Source organism: Calliopsis andreniformis, chromosome 9, assembly GCF_051401765.1.
Source record: "Calliopsis andreniformis isolate RMS-2024a chromosome 9, iyCalAndr_principal, whole genome shotgun sequence".
Classification (NCBI taxonomy): Eukaryota; Metazoa; Arthropoda; class Insecta; order Hymenoptera; family Andrenidae; genus Calliopsis; species Calliopsis andreniformis.
This window is the reverse complement of record NC_135070.1, coordinates 12,741,511-12,756,179: the sequence shown is the minus strand read 5'-3', so window position 1 is coordinate 12,756,179 and position 14,669 is coordinate 12,741,511. Positions and strand designations below refer to the sequence as shown.

Below are 14,669 nucleotides of genomic sequence, written 5' to 3'. Positions count from 1 at the left end.
TCCGAGTGAAGATTCCACACAGTCGAGTTTAATCGCGGCGCCACTCACAGTTTACACTTTACACTGACGTCTAGACTGCGGATATCTATGCAGTTTTCTATTTTCATTGCTATTAGAGGAATAGAATCTAATTAGAGAATTATCTCGCTCTCGAAATACTATAAACTTGATGTCACTTTCGATATTTTGTAGAATTTTTTAGAATTTCGTATATTAGGTACATGGATTCTTAAGTTTTTGACATGACGTACAAAGAGTAAGTAACTAACTTTGAGGAATTTAATCTTCAAACTGCTCAAGGTATACCAAACCGAGGTATACCAACTAAATAACTGAGTGTTACGCTTGAGTTCTTCTAAAAACACCTTTAGATCCACCTTTACGTCAATCTCAAGAGTCTGCCACCTAACTCCATTTAAAGTGTTAGCAATCATCAATGAAATTACATCTAATATTCACGTTCAGCCCTCTCTGGTACCGCTCAATCACAGTTCAATACGCCCCTTTGAAACGGTTCGCGCATGTGGACGGACGTCCACCAAACAAGCTGCGCAGCGTCCACCGACTCTACCTACGTCGTTCCTAATTCGCGACGATGGTGTGGGGCAAGGGGACCCGGCAGGAGACTATATCACGATCAACTCAACCGGTCTGCGAGCGCGTTATAAAGCTTGTGTCATTGCGAAACGGTACGTCGTTCAGCCGCAACGTTCGAAGCGTGCTCTATCTTTTCGCGTCCTGTTTGCCAGCTGACTGCTTCAACCGTGTATCTTGCGTGCAGCTAAAGGAACTGTCCGAACTCTTGGAAGGTACGACAAGTGGAAACACCGCGATTCCCTTGTTTTAAAGTTCAATTATACGTGCCAGTTCGCGATGACTGCTCTGAAGATTGCCTGAAAATACCGGCGAGGCAATAATCTCGGGTCGCGTGGGCTATCAAGCGGCGGACTTTTTTTCCTGACGCGCAGCTTCGGCAACACAACAGTCGAAGGTCTGTTCAGTGCCGATCGAGCCGTTTATTCGCGATCCTCGGCCCCTGGGGGCTGTAATTGTCGATCGTGATCTTCTACCGACCAGGTGTGCCTGAGATCCCGATGGACCTGTCTTGTCGCTGATCCTAGTTTTACTGTCCTGTTATAGAATCGCTTCTAACTGTAGTCGTGGAAGAAGCTTTTATTGAGATACCTGTTATTTTTCAGAAGGAAAGAGTAACATTGAAGTTCGCTGCTGCGTCTTAGTCAACGCCACAAGGAGAAACCGTGATCGAAGGAACGATAACAGAGATCTGTTTGGATTTGTCGCAGTTATCTAGTTCAAACAGCGCGACAGTGCAAACTCAGGCAGTATGTCGACCGTGGCAGGAATAATCGAGACAGAAGACATCGTTGGGAAGCCGACCCTAGTAGGACGGGTCTCCAACATGCTAAAAGGTGGGGTTCTTTTAAATTCGTAGCCTGCCTCAATTGGCAGATAAGCCGACATGGCTGCTGGGAGTAGTGTAATGAAGATCCTCTTGATGTTGCAAGTTTAAGATAACTGTTCTGTTTTCTCAACAGATGGAAGCTACAGTGGTCCACCAATACTGTTTCGTCATGCGTCCATGCAGAAGATACGTCACTGTTGCCAGAACCTGAATCTGTTGCCCTATTTACTCTACTCGTTCGATAACTCCAAATCGCATCCAATCGCGAGGAAGGTGCACCTTTGCTTCGACCAACTGCTCCAGATCATCACGGCAAGGATCTTCCTGCTGCACAAGGGCTTTCGACAGTCTTTACTCTACATTCGACCTGACGAGTCGAAGCAAGAATTCACGCAGGACTCGTGCAGCCCTGCGCCGAAATTCCGCACCTTTAATAAGCAGAAAAGGAAACAGAACCACCCTTTGTTCCTCATCCTGGCCGTCTACTTCGCGCCTCTGCTCCTGGCCTTCCAGCTAGTCGGGTTATTCAGCCTGATGGTGTTCGGCAAATACACGCCAGGGTTTATATTCCTTATCTCTGCCCTGCTGTTCCTCGGCTGCATCTCTCTGAAGATCTTCTTCTACGAGAGCGTCACGCACCTCGCGAAATGCGAGAGGAAGAAAGTCCAATGATCCTCCTATCTCTCTGCTACCTTTCTGCGACCCAACGTTCATCGATCTACGTTCACGCTGTTCGTCATCGGATAGATAGTAGAGGTGAGAGAAGGTGCCCAGGGTTTTGGCCTCCGTTCGTAATCCCACTTGAACACATGAACAATTACAGAATGTAGACCGCTGTTACCAGCCAGCTGTTCGTAGACGCCTCGCGTGTCTGTTTCACGCGTTTCGATAGCTTCGACAGCCTTTCGTAGGAACCCACGATTAACGCAGTCGGGTTCGACAGTGACGCGACAGTTTTTGTACTTCGCTGAACAGCAATAGCGCGCGGTCATTGTTACGGCTCGTTTTGTTTCCTTTTTTTTTACTGTTTGTTACGAGATTGATAACGATGAGGCGCGAACGTGACTCAAGGTGCGGGCTCGAGACTGCGCGGATACTTACAAACGCCAGCAGAATCGCAACGTTCTTATTTTTGCAAATGTAATTCCGAGAATTACTTCTTACTCTAGCGCCGTTTACGAAACTGAGGATGCAATGTGTAGGTGCAATTTGTGTCTAGAGTGTAGATCGCAATACACCTTATCCTCTGCAGAAGACTGAGAATTGTTTTAACTTGTTTGTACACATGAGCGAGATGGAGAGAGAGAAATAGAGTGAGAAATAGGGGGAGAGAGAGAAGGGAAATGGATAGGAAAGATAAGTCCAGTAAAAGAAGAAAGAATATATACTATGAGAAAATATGTTTATTCTCTATATCATTGAAGAAAGAATGAGAGTGGAAAAGAGTGAATGGGAGGGAGAGAATTGTATGGTTCTTCAAAAGACTTGGTGTGTCCACTGAACAAGTTAGGCTAAAGTCTGTGATGAAGTAGATCCAAGTGTATTTTTCACAGCCATTCGCTGTCCCAATTACTTAAATACGATAAGCACATGTAATGCATCGCTTTTTTAAAATAAATGTTACTTACACGAGGACTTGGTATTTCTGTCAATACACCGCGTAGAATTCTGAAGATTTATACCAATGATCAAACAGAACCACCAGAAATAAACTGCAATATAAGCAGCCATAAAGCAGGACATTCAGTTCATGTGTTCCAGCACTACTTGCACGTGTGGATGCATGAACTGTACCCGGTCCTATATTAGCTGCGTACGCTATAACGCGTGCTACGTAGCTCTGTTCATGTACGCTGTGAAATAGATGAGCGAAGGGACCTGGAAAATGAATATTTAGCCGATAACTTAGCCATCATTGCGATAATTGACGATGGCTGTGACTCATTGCCCATACCTATTGCATAGATAGCTACGTCACCGCCACCGTGATAAGCCTCGTCGGTGATAATAGCAGCCTGCTGACTGTACGTGAACTCTGTCGTGTTCTGTGTAGAAGGGTCCATCCTGACTGTAGAATTATTTTTTATAGTGTACGCTTTATTGTTTGGACCGCCAGTGCTGTAAGTCAGTGTGGTGTAGGGGATCTTGTCTATCCTCGACTTTTGAGCGACCCCTGTAATCGTTTACTGTCATTAACTCGTTTCAGAGTCGCTCTGATGGCGCATAATGTCGTACCCAGAATGTGGGAGCCTCTATCACTGTATCCGTTGAAGCTCATCGAGTGTGTATGGTCACTCGTTACGATAATTAAGGTATCGTCGGTGTTAATCATTTTCAAGGTTGCATTAATAGCATCTGAGAACCTGACAGTTTCCCGTAACGCCTGAGCGGCGTGACCTCGATGATGAGCGAAGTCAATGAGCCCCCCCTCGACCTGAAAATAACAGTCAGTACGTTTCGATCATAGATTCTTCTTTGTTTTAAATAAGATATCATACCACTAGGAGATATCCGTGCTTGGATCTTTGTAAGATCTTCAAGGCAGTGACTGTCATTTCCTCGAGACTCGGTTGCCCTTCAGGACCCTCAGTCCTGTTCCAATCCATGCTGATATGACCATTAGCAAAGATACCCAGCAAGTAGTCTACCTTATCCGTGTCCACTTTGGACAACTGTTCATTATTTTCAACAACACTAAAGGACAATTTCCTAGAAGCTTTATCTCGTTTCCACTCGTCAATCAAGTCTCTACCATCCTGCCTGTAACATGCCCAAGTGTCTATAGGGTCCGACTCCCCAGCTGTCGCGTTAGACTTCATTACTTGTCTGCCTCCTCCCATGATCACCTAAATAGAATCTTCCAAATTAACTTCACCTTCCTTCGTCATTTCCATACCCTTGAACAACCAAAGAGCATCGCCTTGCCTTGATATTTCTCCCAGGCAGGTCCTCCACCAATTGCCTCGCTATGTCCTTGCAGCCAGCGGCGCTCTTGGGCATTTTTGACTCGCATTCCCACCTCCTGTCCGCGCTGTGCGCGTACAAAGGCGCGGGGGTGGCGTGAGTCACCCTGGTAGTCGTCACAAACCCTGCAAGGTGAGGGGATTTTAAAATTCCCGCGGATATTCGTATCCATATCGACTGGCGCCTCGCTGACCTGTGTCTTTACCGACTGCCTGAGCCCACGAAATGATCGAGTCCACGTGGTAGTCGGTATTCAAGCTGGCGGCACAATCAGCAAGCGGTACGTTCACGTCAACGCCGACCACCTCGTAATTAGTCTTCACGCCGCCAAACAGCGCGGTTGCTGTGGACGCTGAGTCTGGCACTTGCTTGTTGGTGTTGTATGTCTACCGTTCAACGGCGTACCCACATTAGCAAGGTTTAACAATTGTTTTGGTAAGAAGATCGTGATAGAACCTTAAGTATCCCTATATGAGGAAACCTCTCCCAGGCTAAGCGGCTGGTCTCGCCACCTCGGTAGATCCTGCTGGCGGTTATGGTGTCAGGGCTCATGCCGTCACCCACGAAGATGATCACGTTTTTGGCCCTGTTCGTATTCCACTTGTATGACAGGGCCTCCTCTAGCTCCAGATTTGCTAATTCATGCCAGTGCTTACGGTCTACGCAGTGAAGAATTAGAAGATCCTCTGAGGGACCCATGGTACTTTGCGTAGAAAGAACTTACTGTGTATTGCGTAATGAGATAATTAATGAGTACAGATATCGAAACAAGAAGAGATAAGAAACTATGGTCGAGGCTTAGGCTAGTAGTCTAGCTATTCTTTCCTGGAAACCATATTTGCCTCGTTTTTAAAGAAACGATGAAATTCTGCATGTTCTTGATGACAGTAATGCACGAGAAAGTAGGAAGGAAATTGACACCACAGAGGATAGAGAATCTTGACGCTACATTATCGTCAGAGGACGTTCACAGTTTCGTTGATGATTGCAGAGAGTCGCTGACGATCACGAGACATGCATGGAGTCGATGAATTTGATATACCTTCCTTAATCGTGCCGCTGGCAATTCCAGTCAGGAGATAGCCAAGGAATAATGCGAAAAGCCTCATTTCTAACATGTTCTTCGTGACTCTTTATCGATATCCCTTGGGTGTCGTCTGGAGTAGATGTTAGTAACGCCTCATGAAAGAAGTTCTTTCACTACTGAAAGAAGACTAGAGCTTTGCTAATGCTGCCTATGCCAGCTTTTAACGCTCCCTATAACGGAGACCATATTGAATCGATAGCAAAGGGTTCTGCACTATCGCTGAGTCCATTCTTATAAATGGCGGGAAAAGTTCATACGTATTCAAATAAAAATATAAAATGTTTGAATATTTATTCCATAAAGAAATTATATGATGAGTGATCTGAAATATTGTTCACTAATAATTGGGCAGGTAGTACGAATAGATCGAGTTGGTTTAGCTAACATTCACTGTAACGTTTTATTTGATTTTTCTTCATATTCACTGTCTGTTCGTACAGATCGTAACACATCGCGTAATACAATTTTCTCATCAAAGATTTTCTTCCTCCCGCCAGGCGTTCGACTTCAAACGAAACTACTATAAAATAGACTCGATAAAATCAACCGTTCAGGTCCTTCGCGCCTTCTCGCTGTCTGGAGCCGCCTCGAACGCGCGTTTTCGTGGCGGCAATTTCTTCCCGAGATACTCTCGCTTCTTGTTCTTCCTCAGAATCTCATGCTCGAAGGATTCGCAAGGAGAAGCCCAGTTCCACCATGTTATCGAACCATTGTCCTAGCATGCCTAGGGATCCGTAATCGCCACGGAACTTACTTATCAATAATATAGAATATAGGCTTGTAAATTTTGATTTTGCAACGGGGAACAGGCTTCTCAGCGCTCGAAGCCTTCGATATGGTACATTCTTCGTCACGCTTCGGTTCAGTATACAGTCGATACACTTTCTCGCTGTTAAAAAAATTTAGTTCCTTTCTCGAAATGGAAACGAAGACTTGAGTAGTCGGATGAATCTACCTGTGGCCAATTGGGAGCTGCGCGACGGGATCTCGTCGCGCAAACTAAACGAAATTGTTCCATACACTGCGAGTACGTTTCGCCCTCGAGTCTTCTTATCGATTGCTCGTTATCAGACGATCGTACAAACTTATCGCGGCAATCGTTACGCGAGTATTACGCTGGAACGCGACACGATCCTTTGTGCCTATAGCTGCGGCCAGCTGTTTCGGCTGTTCGAGGTCGCTGCATCGTCTTCAGCGTTCAGCTTCCCTTACCTGACCAAGATCTACGATTTCGTTCCCTAGCAGCATGCAATGAAAAGTGAGAGACAGAGATTAGGAATAGGAGAGGTAAAAGAGTCGAGGGAGACGAGACCTTGGCCTCGAGTAGCGGAAACAGCCGACCACGACTCTATTTGGGAAAAAAACATCGCTATCGTAGAACTCTCGCTGTGACAATTGGCCTAATTTATAAACTCTCTACAAATCTCTCTTATACGATAAAGTACAATAAAGTTGTCCTCTGCACGCATGAGGCGCGGTACACGCGTCGCGCTCATCACCCTTCAGCTACTCTCTTCGTCACCCTTAAGTTGCGTATTATTGCCAACAGTTTGTGTCTTTGGTATCTTAGTTTCCGTTTTCTTCTCTGTAGACGGTCTTCCCTCGCTCATAGCCGCGCAATCAATCTTTTCTTTTTATAGTTTTGACATGGGAATTTTGGTACCGTATCCTGGACTGTCTTCTTATTTTCTCGATGACAATGCTGCTGCTACCGATTGAGATTTCCTAAGATATGGATACTGCGTCAGAGCTGGGCTTTTCTTAATTTTTGTCTTCTTAATGTTTGCACTTGAGATATCTAGAGACTGGTGATGTTATCGTCGAATCCTCGTGAAAATAGCATCAGGGACGCTATAATATTGTTAGTAGAGACACAAGCAATATCCAGAAATCTAGGATACAGTCCAATCGCAAGAAATTGATCACCAAGGTTACCTTTTTCCTTCTTAAAGCACTTCTGTTTAAGCCTTACATATACTTGTCAGAAAGTCCCCTAAATGCAAAACTATAAATGTATCCTGTGACAAAACCTGCATGTTCCGAACTGCAACGCTAGAGTATCGATTGTCGATCGTTCTACGAAATACCAGAGTGTGCTGAGCAAGGAAATTGCACTTTGGGGACTTCCTTCAAGTGCGTACGAGGCTTTAGAGACTGTGGATTCTTGATTCTTTTCACAGCTAAGTTCCTGCGATCGGATAGTAGCGGTAGCAGCAACGCTAGCCACGAAAGCTTCAAGTCTGTTTATTTCTTCGCGTCTCTCGTTCGTTCTTAAGCTCCTGGCCAAGTAGGCCACAGATATTCGCCAGCGTTTCGCGAATCTCGTCGAAAATATTCATTCTCATCGACTGGCGCGCGACGATACATATACATACGTACACGATAAAATTGACTTTACGGTGGCAGAAAACACTCGACACATCTCTCGCTCCCTCACTCTCACTCTCTCCCACTCTCTCCCTCACTCTCTCTATAATTTCCTCTCCGATATTCGGTTCTTTCTCCTCTCTCCCCTTTCCTACTTCTACACCCCTTTTCTCTCTCCTTCGCTGTTAGATTCGAGAAAGTCTCGCGAATGCAACGAAATGATTCGAAGTCGTTCGGCTCACGCACGCGTGAAGATTCTCTTGACGTTCCCCTTCGAACTCTTTCATCCCTCCGCTCAGTCAGGGTTCGACTGTGCTCGAGCATCGAGAGCGACCCTCGAGCGATTCTCAAACAAATCCTTGGCTCCTCTTGAACCCTGGCCGTTCTATTTTTAGTAGAAAACACGCTCCATGAAGCCAGGTTCGCCACGACCCGACAGATTTCGAAGGTTCGCAGAAATGTTCGGAGCCCCTCTTAACCGAGTCAGCTCGAGAGAATCGGAACGCCGAGACGCGGGGTGGCAGTTTGCCTCTGACAGTTCCTCGAACAGCCCCGCGCAGTCACAGAGAATCGTCAGCTCACGATGACGTTTTCCTCGTGAGACGTGGGTGAACTCGTCCCTGACGAAACTAATGTAACAGGTAATAATTGACAGTCTACGTTACACGCTAATTGGCAGCGTCGTCGAATCAACTTCGACAGCCAGGATCCTCGTGCCCCTTCCGCTGAGGGCCGCGGGGGTGGGATGGGATCGATACGTTCGCTGGTGGACGAAGCCGAGGCGAGGACGCCAATTAAAACGTACTAATTGCTACTGATATGTGCGCGATGTTGTCTTCGGACACAACAAAGATCGTCCTGTCCAGCCTCTTCGTCGCGTTCCGTCGAACGCACCGCGGGGAAACTGAAACTGCCCCAAGGGGCGAGAGGGTTCCATTCTGCGAAAACCGACGTGACGAGCAGGCTTGCCATACGAATTCCATTCTTGGGTATAGTGAGGGATTTTGGGAAGTAGGAGAAGAAATAAGAGGTGTCCTACTGTATGGATTGTATTGCTAAAATCTTGCTCCGATTTAAAGCCTAGACCTGTTCCAAGAGGACAGCTGGTATTTCTGTCTCCACCTCCCAATTTTCCTTCCTATGCTCTAGGAGGGAATTTGTGTGGCAACCCTGGTGACGAGCTCCTTCGAAATACAGAGGAATCGGAGACTTTCTCGACACCGTGCACTCGCGAGAGAAGCACCCCTGGGCTACACACTACGGAACGATTCGAAATCGAAGGGAACAGATCAGAACGCCTCCACGACACCGTCGAGGACTCCTCGAGCTGTGGTTTCTGCTCGACCCTCGAAACACGACGCGACCTTCGACAACGTTACTCTCTTTCTCCCCTTATCTCTGATCGTTAAAAAATAAATATCAGCGGCAGTGCGTAAATTAGGTCAAATTGGAGGAGGACGAACGACGAGCGTTTCGAACAGAGATACACGCAAACGGGGGGTTAGGAGCAAGCTGGGGTTTGGTTGGAGCTTCGGAAAGAAAATAAGTGAGAAATCGCGAGATATTGTTCACAGAATCCCTCTTCCTCGCGTCCGTGTTTCTTCTGCCCCTTCGTTCCCTCTCTAATCTTTTGATATCCGTCTCTACGTAATTGTCGCGCGTAAAAAAATTGCTTTTGATTTTTGGCTGCTCGAGCTGGCTCACGAGCGACGCTGGCCGCCGAGGAGCGTTCAAAATAACCCTTCTGAAAGACGAAGTACCGACAGTTGGTCTAATAATATAAAATATTGATCAAACGTTTATACTACCGAGCTAAGATTTTTTTTTATCCAGCGTCGCTCACGGGGCCGAGGGATTGAAAAAGGGACTCGGGGGGCACAGTTTCAGGGAGGACTATCGTTAATCGTATACTCGTGAAATCATTCAGCCCGTTTTCTTCGCAAGCGAGCCTTGCACTCCTCTGCACGCGTTCTCACTTTCTGCGTGTTTGCATGCTCCACGCTCCTCGATCGGGCAACCGTTTTCAGAGGCGTCTAGGGTAGGACTAGGGCTAACGGATGGCGAAGGGGTAATAGTTCTGCAAAAAGTCGATTAATCAAGCTTTCTGTCTCGAGAGAGATAAAAGAGGAATAAATGAGTCGACTCACAGAGCACTAATATATTCAGGATTATCAAAGACGTCGCCTTGGTACTATCCCGCCGTACTCGAAAGCTTCTTCGATTAGGCTACCTTCGTGTACGAACTCTACCTTCGCGCGTAGTACACTTACGGGAGGAGGGGGTGAAAGGAATGGGAATGAAAGGCAAAGGAACGTCTCTTAGACAAAGTCGAACTCATCATCTCGAATAGAGATGAATACTACCATAGAAGATGGATTTTTGATTCCCTTAATTCAAAGTGTATTTTCCTTTATTTAAGGGATGAAGAATGAAATTTGAAGAACGATGGGTTATCCTGACTCAGGTGGAAAGTAAGGGGTTGCTCGCGTTTAGGGGACTCGGTGATAATCAGCTGCGGATCAAGCTACGTCCAAGTATTGTCTGTGAAGCAGAGTCGAAAAATAGGTCTAGGATCGCCCCGTTTCCCTTGCACCAAAACGACAGACATGATTAAGTACGAACCGACTGACCTATAAAAAAGTAACGACGAAACGTCTCCGTGGTTCCTACCGAAATGGAAACTCTCGAGGACTAAAGAGGGTTAGGGGTAGAGATTATACACGATAATCAAATGAATAGCAACGTAGCGCTACGCTCTCGAGTCTTTCCTATCGATTAGTATTATTAGTCCGCGATAACTCGATATGACAGGTTGCTAAGTTTGGCCGCTTCTAGGTTTTCTTAGGTATAACTTCTCTATCGCCGCTATACGTTCGCGCGCCACGGGCTCGCTGCTGGTTCGAGACGCGTCGCAAGCGCGTTGCTCGCCCTTTTATAAAACGTTAAAACGCCTTAGCCTAGAGTGTTCGTCAACGGAGGCAACGAATGGGTCCTTTCACTTCTAAAAAGGAAAGGCTAGTTTCTCAACGAAAATGGCGGCCGTGCGCCCCGATTCCACGGAATCAAAGGGACCCCACGGCGCGGGGGAAGGGAGCTACTAGGATCTCGAAAGGATTACAAAACGCGCGCGAGTGTTTGATTTTTGAAGGATAACCGAGCTTGCGACTCGCCTCGAAGGAACCCGTGCGCGGTGAGATCAAGTGTATTCAAAATCCTTCGTCCCATCGGGATCGAGAGTCGTCCAGGCTTTTGGAATACCTTATTGATCGCTCTGAACATCTACTTGTTGTTCCTACTCGACAGAAGACTACTTTTCTTCCCTGAGGAGGGCTTCCTCGGCCTCCTTTCGCCTCGCTTTTGCCTCCTTCTTGGCCCTCTTCTTCTCCTCCTTGGCTAGCTTCTTCGCCTCCTTCTGCCTGGTCTTCTCAGCCTTCTCCTCCTCCTTTTGACGGGCCTTCTCTGCTTTCTCCCTCTCTTTTTCCCTCTCCTTCTCTTTCTTCGACTTCTGGATCTCTTGAACCACCGACAGCTTCGGGGCCGGTTGCGGCCTCTTCGTCGACGACCTTGCCAACGACGAGGACGTCGACGTGGCCCCGCTGGACGAGCCTCTTGGACTTGGTGACGTCTCTAGTTGGGTCACGATCTTTTGAGCACATCTGTGCGGCAGAAATTGGGAGCACATCATGTGATAAGTTTTAGTGAGGATTCAGAAGGAGTTAGGAAAACCCTTTTCTTGTGTTCGAGTTGCTGGTGAGAGTATTTGTACCTAGGTGGGTGGCTTGAATGTTCTTTGTGTTTGGTTTGAGTTCGATCAGGAGTAGGAATGCGAATAAAAAATTTGATATTAATGGCACTACCCTAGAATATTGTATAGATTAATGAATATTATGATGATGGCCAGAGAAGTGCCACTACACCTATTTTGCAAACCTGCAAAATTTCATTATAATTAGCAAAGGAGTATCGTTGAATATTCATTTTCCATGGTTACAATGACATTATCAAACTCTGGCAAACTTGTTTCACGTGGATACATGTAACAACCAAAAGCTTAAATTATAATTAAAATGTTAAGTGTAGCGTTTCGAAATTAATCTCTTGCACATGAAATACGTCCATTAATTATGAGCTGCAAATGCAGTAAACGTGTTATCCGAATATAAAATTAGCAATATATTGTTTGAAAATATAGTATAATCTGTAAAAGTAGCTTTTAAACAAGTTCCAGGTACCCTTGTGTCACATATGTAGGTTTATAGATTCTTGTGCCACATATGTGGGTGTATAGATTCCTGTGTCATATGTAGATGTATGCATTATTCCTAAATTAAGTACGTCTAGATGCAAGCTGGGGATCACTTGTCATGCTAACTTCCACGTTAGATTTGACATAAATTCTTCAGGACATACACAGTGATCTTAATTTTAGAATCAGTTCTCATTGAATTTTTCCTATCCTTCTCATTATTCTACTCTATTCGTAGTAGTTTCTATTAAAACTTCTAGTCAATCATCTATAATTGCTTCCATAGAAAAAAAGAAAGTAAGTATCTCATAAATGAGTAACGTAGCAGATAGCAGACCAAGTTTTCTTCTATTCAATCTACTTCAATCTTCCCCAAAATTGCAACACTATCTTCACTCGTTGCATCTCTGTGTCTGTCGTGTCTGTGTAAAATTTCCATTAACACGAAAACGTAGGCATTACCGTATCCTCGTGGAGGCTTTCCCAGCGCGATAGTCCCTCTGAAACTCTTTGATCGGTGGCAATCTACGTTCCCTGTTTTCCCTCATGACCTCTTCCTCCTCGGTAACTTGCTGGACAGGATCCTGGTACTCCTATTGGTCGACGGCGAAGCGTACAAAGTTAGCCACTTATGTTAACCAAATTAACTAGGTTCTATGCAGAGATGAGAAATCAAGCACAAGAAGTATAATTGGCTTCTTATGGCCAACCTTTTCTCGATTCTGATACACCATCCAATTGTTCTGCTTCTATAATCCAGCTTATGTGTATTCTCATACTCATGATATTAGGAATTCATCCCCAATTTCGAGACAGGAAACAGACAGGACCATGCAGGGTCAGCGAACTAACTTTTTTGTCCCTGCACTGTCTCCTTTGACTTTCTCTCATCTCTACACTATACACAGGTACGAGGTATTCATTCCCATGCAACAGACCTGAATCCTCATTTTCATGGACTGCGTCTGCGAACGTCTCAGAGTCGCGCCAGAAGGCTGCCTCACCCTCATGGGTTTGCCAAGGTTGGAACTCCCTGTGCTACTCGCCGAAGACGAACTCGAGGAAGATACGGAAGACACTCCTGAAACGGCAACAGTACCATTCCAGAAGCTGCCTTTTAAGAAACTCTGTCAGAGTATCATTCTCTAGTATCTTCTACGAACCAGATATCGAGGACGAGCCACTGGCCATGGAATACAGGGAGGCAGAGGCTGGCACGCTTCCTGCGACCCACCTGCCGCCAGGTCCAGACACCCCAACAGAGACACCTGTGCCCATATTGTACTCTGACGCGCTCTGTGGCAGGACCCAGGACTTCCCTGACATCGAGTACTGCGGGAAACGAAACACCGAAACCATGACAGACCTGACAGAACTGGTGGAGCTTTCTTGTCGACCTCGCGACCTAAGGGATGCTGACACATCGCGTCGACCGATAGGAACGGACGTCTCGCGTTCAAAGTGGCGTCGAATCGCCTCGAGGGTTTTTTATCGAAAATGCACGAACAAGAGAACAAAAAGCAAAGTGGGGGAGTGGAGGCATATCGAGGCATATCGAGGCGAGCGAATTATTCACGGGTCGTTTGCTCTTCAACCCCGTCGAATTTTCGCGAGATTAATTGCGGGGCGCGCGGAAAGAGCAGGCACAGAACGCATTCACGGCGACTGGGTATTTATGAAAACCGTTGCGAATGGTCATGTGTCGGCCGACGCGGCATTCAGATTCGCTGAAAGGCCACGAGAGCTTTTCAAGCCCGCTCCAATTACCGGCAATTTCACGTTGCCGCGATCAAATCGGTTGAAACCGCTGGGCGCGCCGTGTTATCGTCGCCTGTAGTTTAGGGAAAAATTCTCAAGGAATGGGGGAACGATTAGAGGCGGGCCTGGTTCTTGGAAGTGTCTCGATGACGTCGAAACGAGGTGACAGAAGCTGGGGAAAGGGTTCTTTGGGGGTGAATGGGAGGGAAGGGGACGTGAATGCATGTAGGTCGACGAAAGACACCGAAAGCAGCTGGCTTGGACGCTGAAAGTCCATGTCGCGTAATTATTCGCGCTACTTACGTCCCGCGGAATGAGGGTCTGCTTCAGACGCAGGATCTTTGCTCTGCATATGACGCATCTCAGCGGCAGAAGCCTCTGCGAGACGGCCATTTGGATCGTTTTTACGAAGCAGCGCCTGTGGAGCAAAAGTGCAACGAATGTTCTGAAAATCGGATCGCATAGTCGCTGGTCTCGGGGGACACTCGAGGAAGCAAAGTGGAGGTCTTGCGCATGCAGACTGAGATTGGTGGACAGCAGATCTCGGAAGATGTGATCGTTCGATCACTTCCTCGGAGGGAGAGTGCAAAGGAAATTGTGGAATTGTCAGAGTCTGTGAGGCTATGTTTCGCTAACTATGACGAAATGTGCTCTCGGTGTGGTTGGGTCAAACAAATTTTTGTTAATGTTCATTTAATTGTGCATGAATTGTAGAGATAAGTATTTACATTGCTCTAACAGTGATTTATCTAAGAAAATATGAAGATTAACTAAATTGAAGCACATTGTATGTATAATTGTATACGAATCTTAACTATCTTTCC

The 14,669-nt window shown here is 46.3% G+C and overlaps 3 protein-coding genes across 3 annotated transcripts in view; 1 reads left to right on the top strand and 2 right to left on the bottom strand.

Moving 5' to 3' along the window:
* The first annotated feature begins 927 nt into the window (after positions 1 to 927).
* LOC143182818 (uncharacterized) lies at positions 928 to 2,226 on the top strand. The gene is made up of 3 exons (XM_076384069.1): positions 928 to 1,077; positions 1,200 to 1,430; positions 1,557 to 2,226. The coding sequence occupies exons 2-3, from the start codon at positions 1,346 to 1,348 to the stop codon at positions 2,093 to 2,095; spliced, it is 624 nt and encodes a 207-aa protein (XP_076240184.1). The 5' UTR covers positions 928 to 1,077; positions 1,200 to 1,345; the 3' UTR covers positions 2,096 to 2,226.
* A 492-nt stretch (positions 2,227 to 2,718) lies between these two features.
* Positions 2,719 to 5,566, bottom strand: LOC143182817 (alkaline phosphatase). Its single transcript, XM_076384068.1, has 8 exons — positions 5,430 to 5,566; positions 4,844 to 5,046; positions 4,581 to 4,773; positions 4,349 to 4,512; positions 3,922 to 4,269; positions 3,659 to 3,857; positions 3,378 to 3,596; positions 2,719 to 3,301 (listed from the first exon to the last, which is right to left on the bottom strand). The coding sequence occupies exons 1-8, from the start codon at positions 5,503 to 5,505 to the stop codon at positions 3,072 to 3,074; spliced, it is 1,632 nt and encodes a 543-aa protein (XP_076240183.1). The 5' UTR covers positions 5,506 to 5,566; the 3' UTR covers positions 2,719 to 3,071.
* A 5,582-nt stretch (positions 5,567 to 11,148) lies between these two features.
* LOC143182998 (uncharacterized) overlaps positions 11,149 to 14,669 on the bottom strand; it is a 35,406-nt gene continuing 31,885 nt past the window's right edge. Inside the window, exons 5-9 of the mRNA XM_076384357.1 lie at positions 14,149 to 14,263; positions 13,251 to 13,419; positions 13,026 to 13,168; positions 12,550 to 12,680; positions 11,149 to 11,497 (exon numbers count right to left, since the gene is read on the bottom strand). Coding sequence (XP_076240472.1) covers positions 11,149 to 11,497; positions 12,550 to 12,680; positions 13,026 to 13,168; positions 13,251 to 13,419; positions 14,149 to 14,263 — 907 coding nt within the window. The remainder of the gene's footprint in view (positions 11,498 to 12,549; positions 12,681 to 13,025; positions 13,169 to 13,250; positions 13,420 to 14,148; positions 14,264 to 14,669) is intronic.

Excerpts from the sequence above, each read along its gene's own strand:
- LOC143182818 (XM_076384069.1), top strand. The coding sequence starts at position 1,346 with ATGTCGACCGTGGCAGGAATAATCGAGACAGAAGACATCGTTGGGAAG. Across the intron at positions 1,431-1,556 it reads GGTCTCCAACATGCTAAAAG|ATGGAAGCTACAGTGGTCCA; the intron begins GTGGGGTTCTTT and ends TTTTCTCAACAG.
- LOC143182817 (XM_076384068.1), bottom strand. The coding sequence starts at position 5,505 with ATGTTAGAAATGAGGCTTTTCGCATTATTCCTTGGCTATCTCCTGACT. Across the intron at positions 4,513-4,580 it reads GGCAGTCGGTAAAGACACAG|GGTTTGTGACGACTACCAGG; the intron begins GTCAGCGAGGCG and ends CTCACCTTGCAG. Across the intron at positions 3,597-3,658 it reads TAGAGGCTCCCACATTCTGG|GGGTCGCTCAAAAGTCGAGG; the intron begins GTACGACATTAT and ends AAACGATTACAG.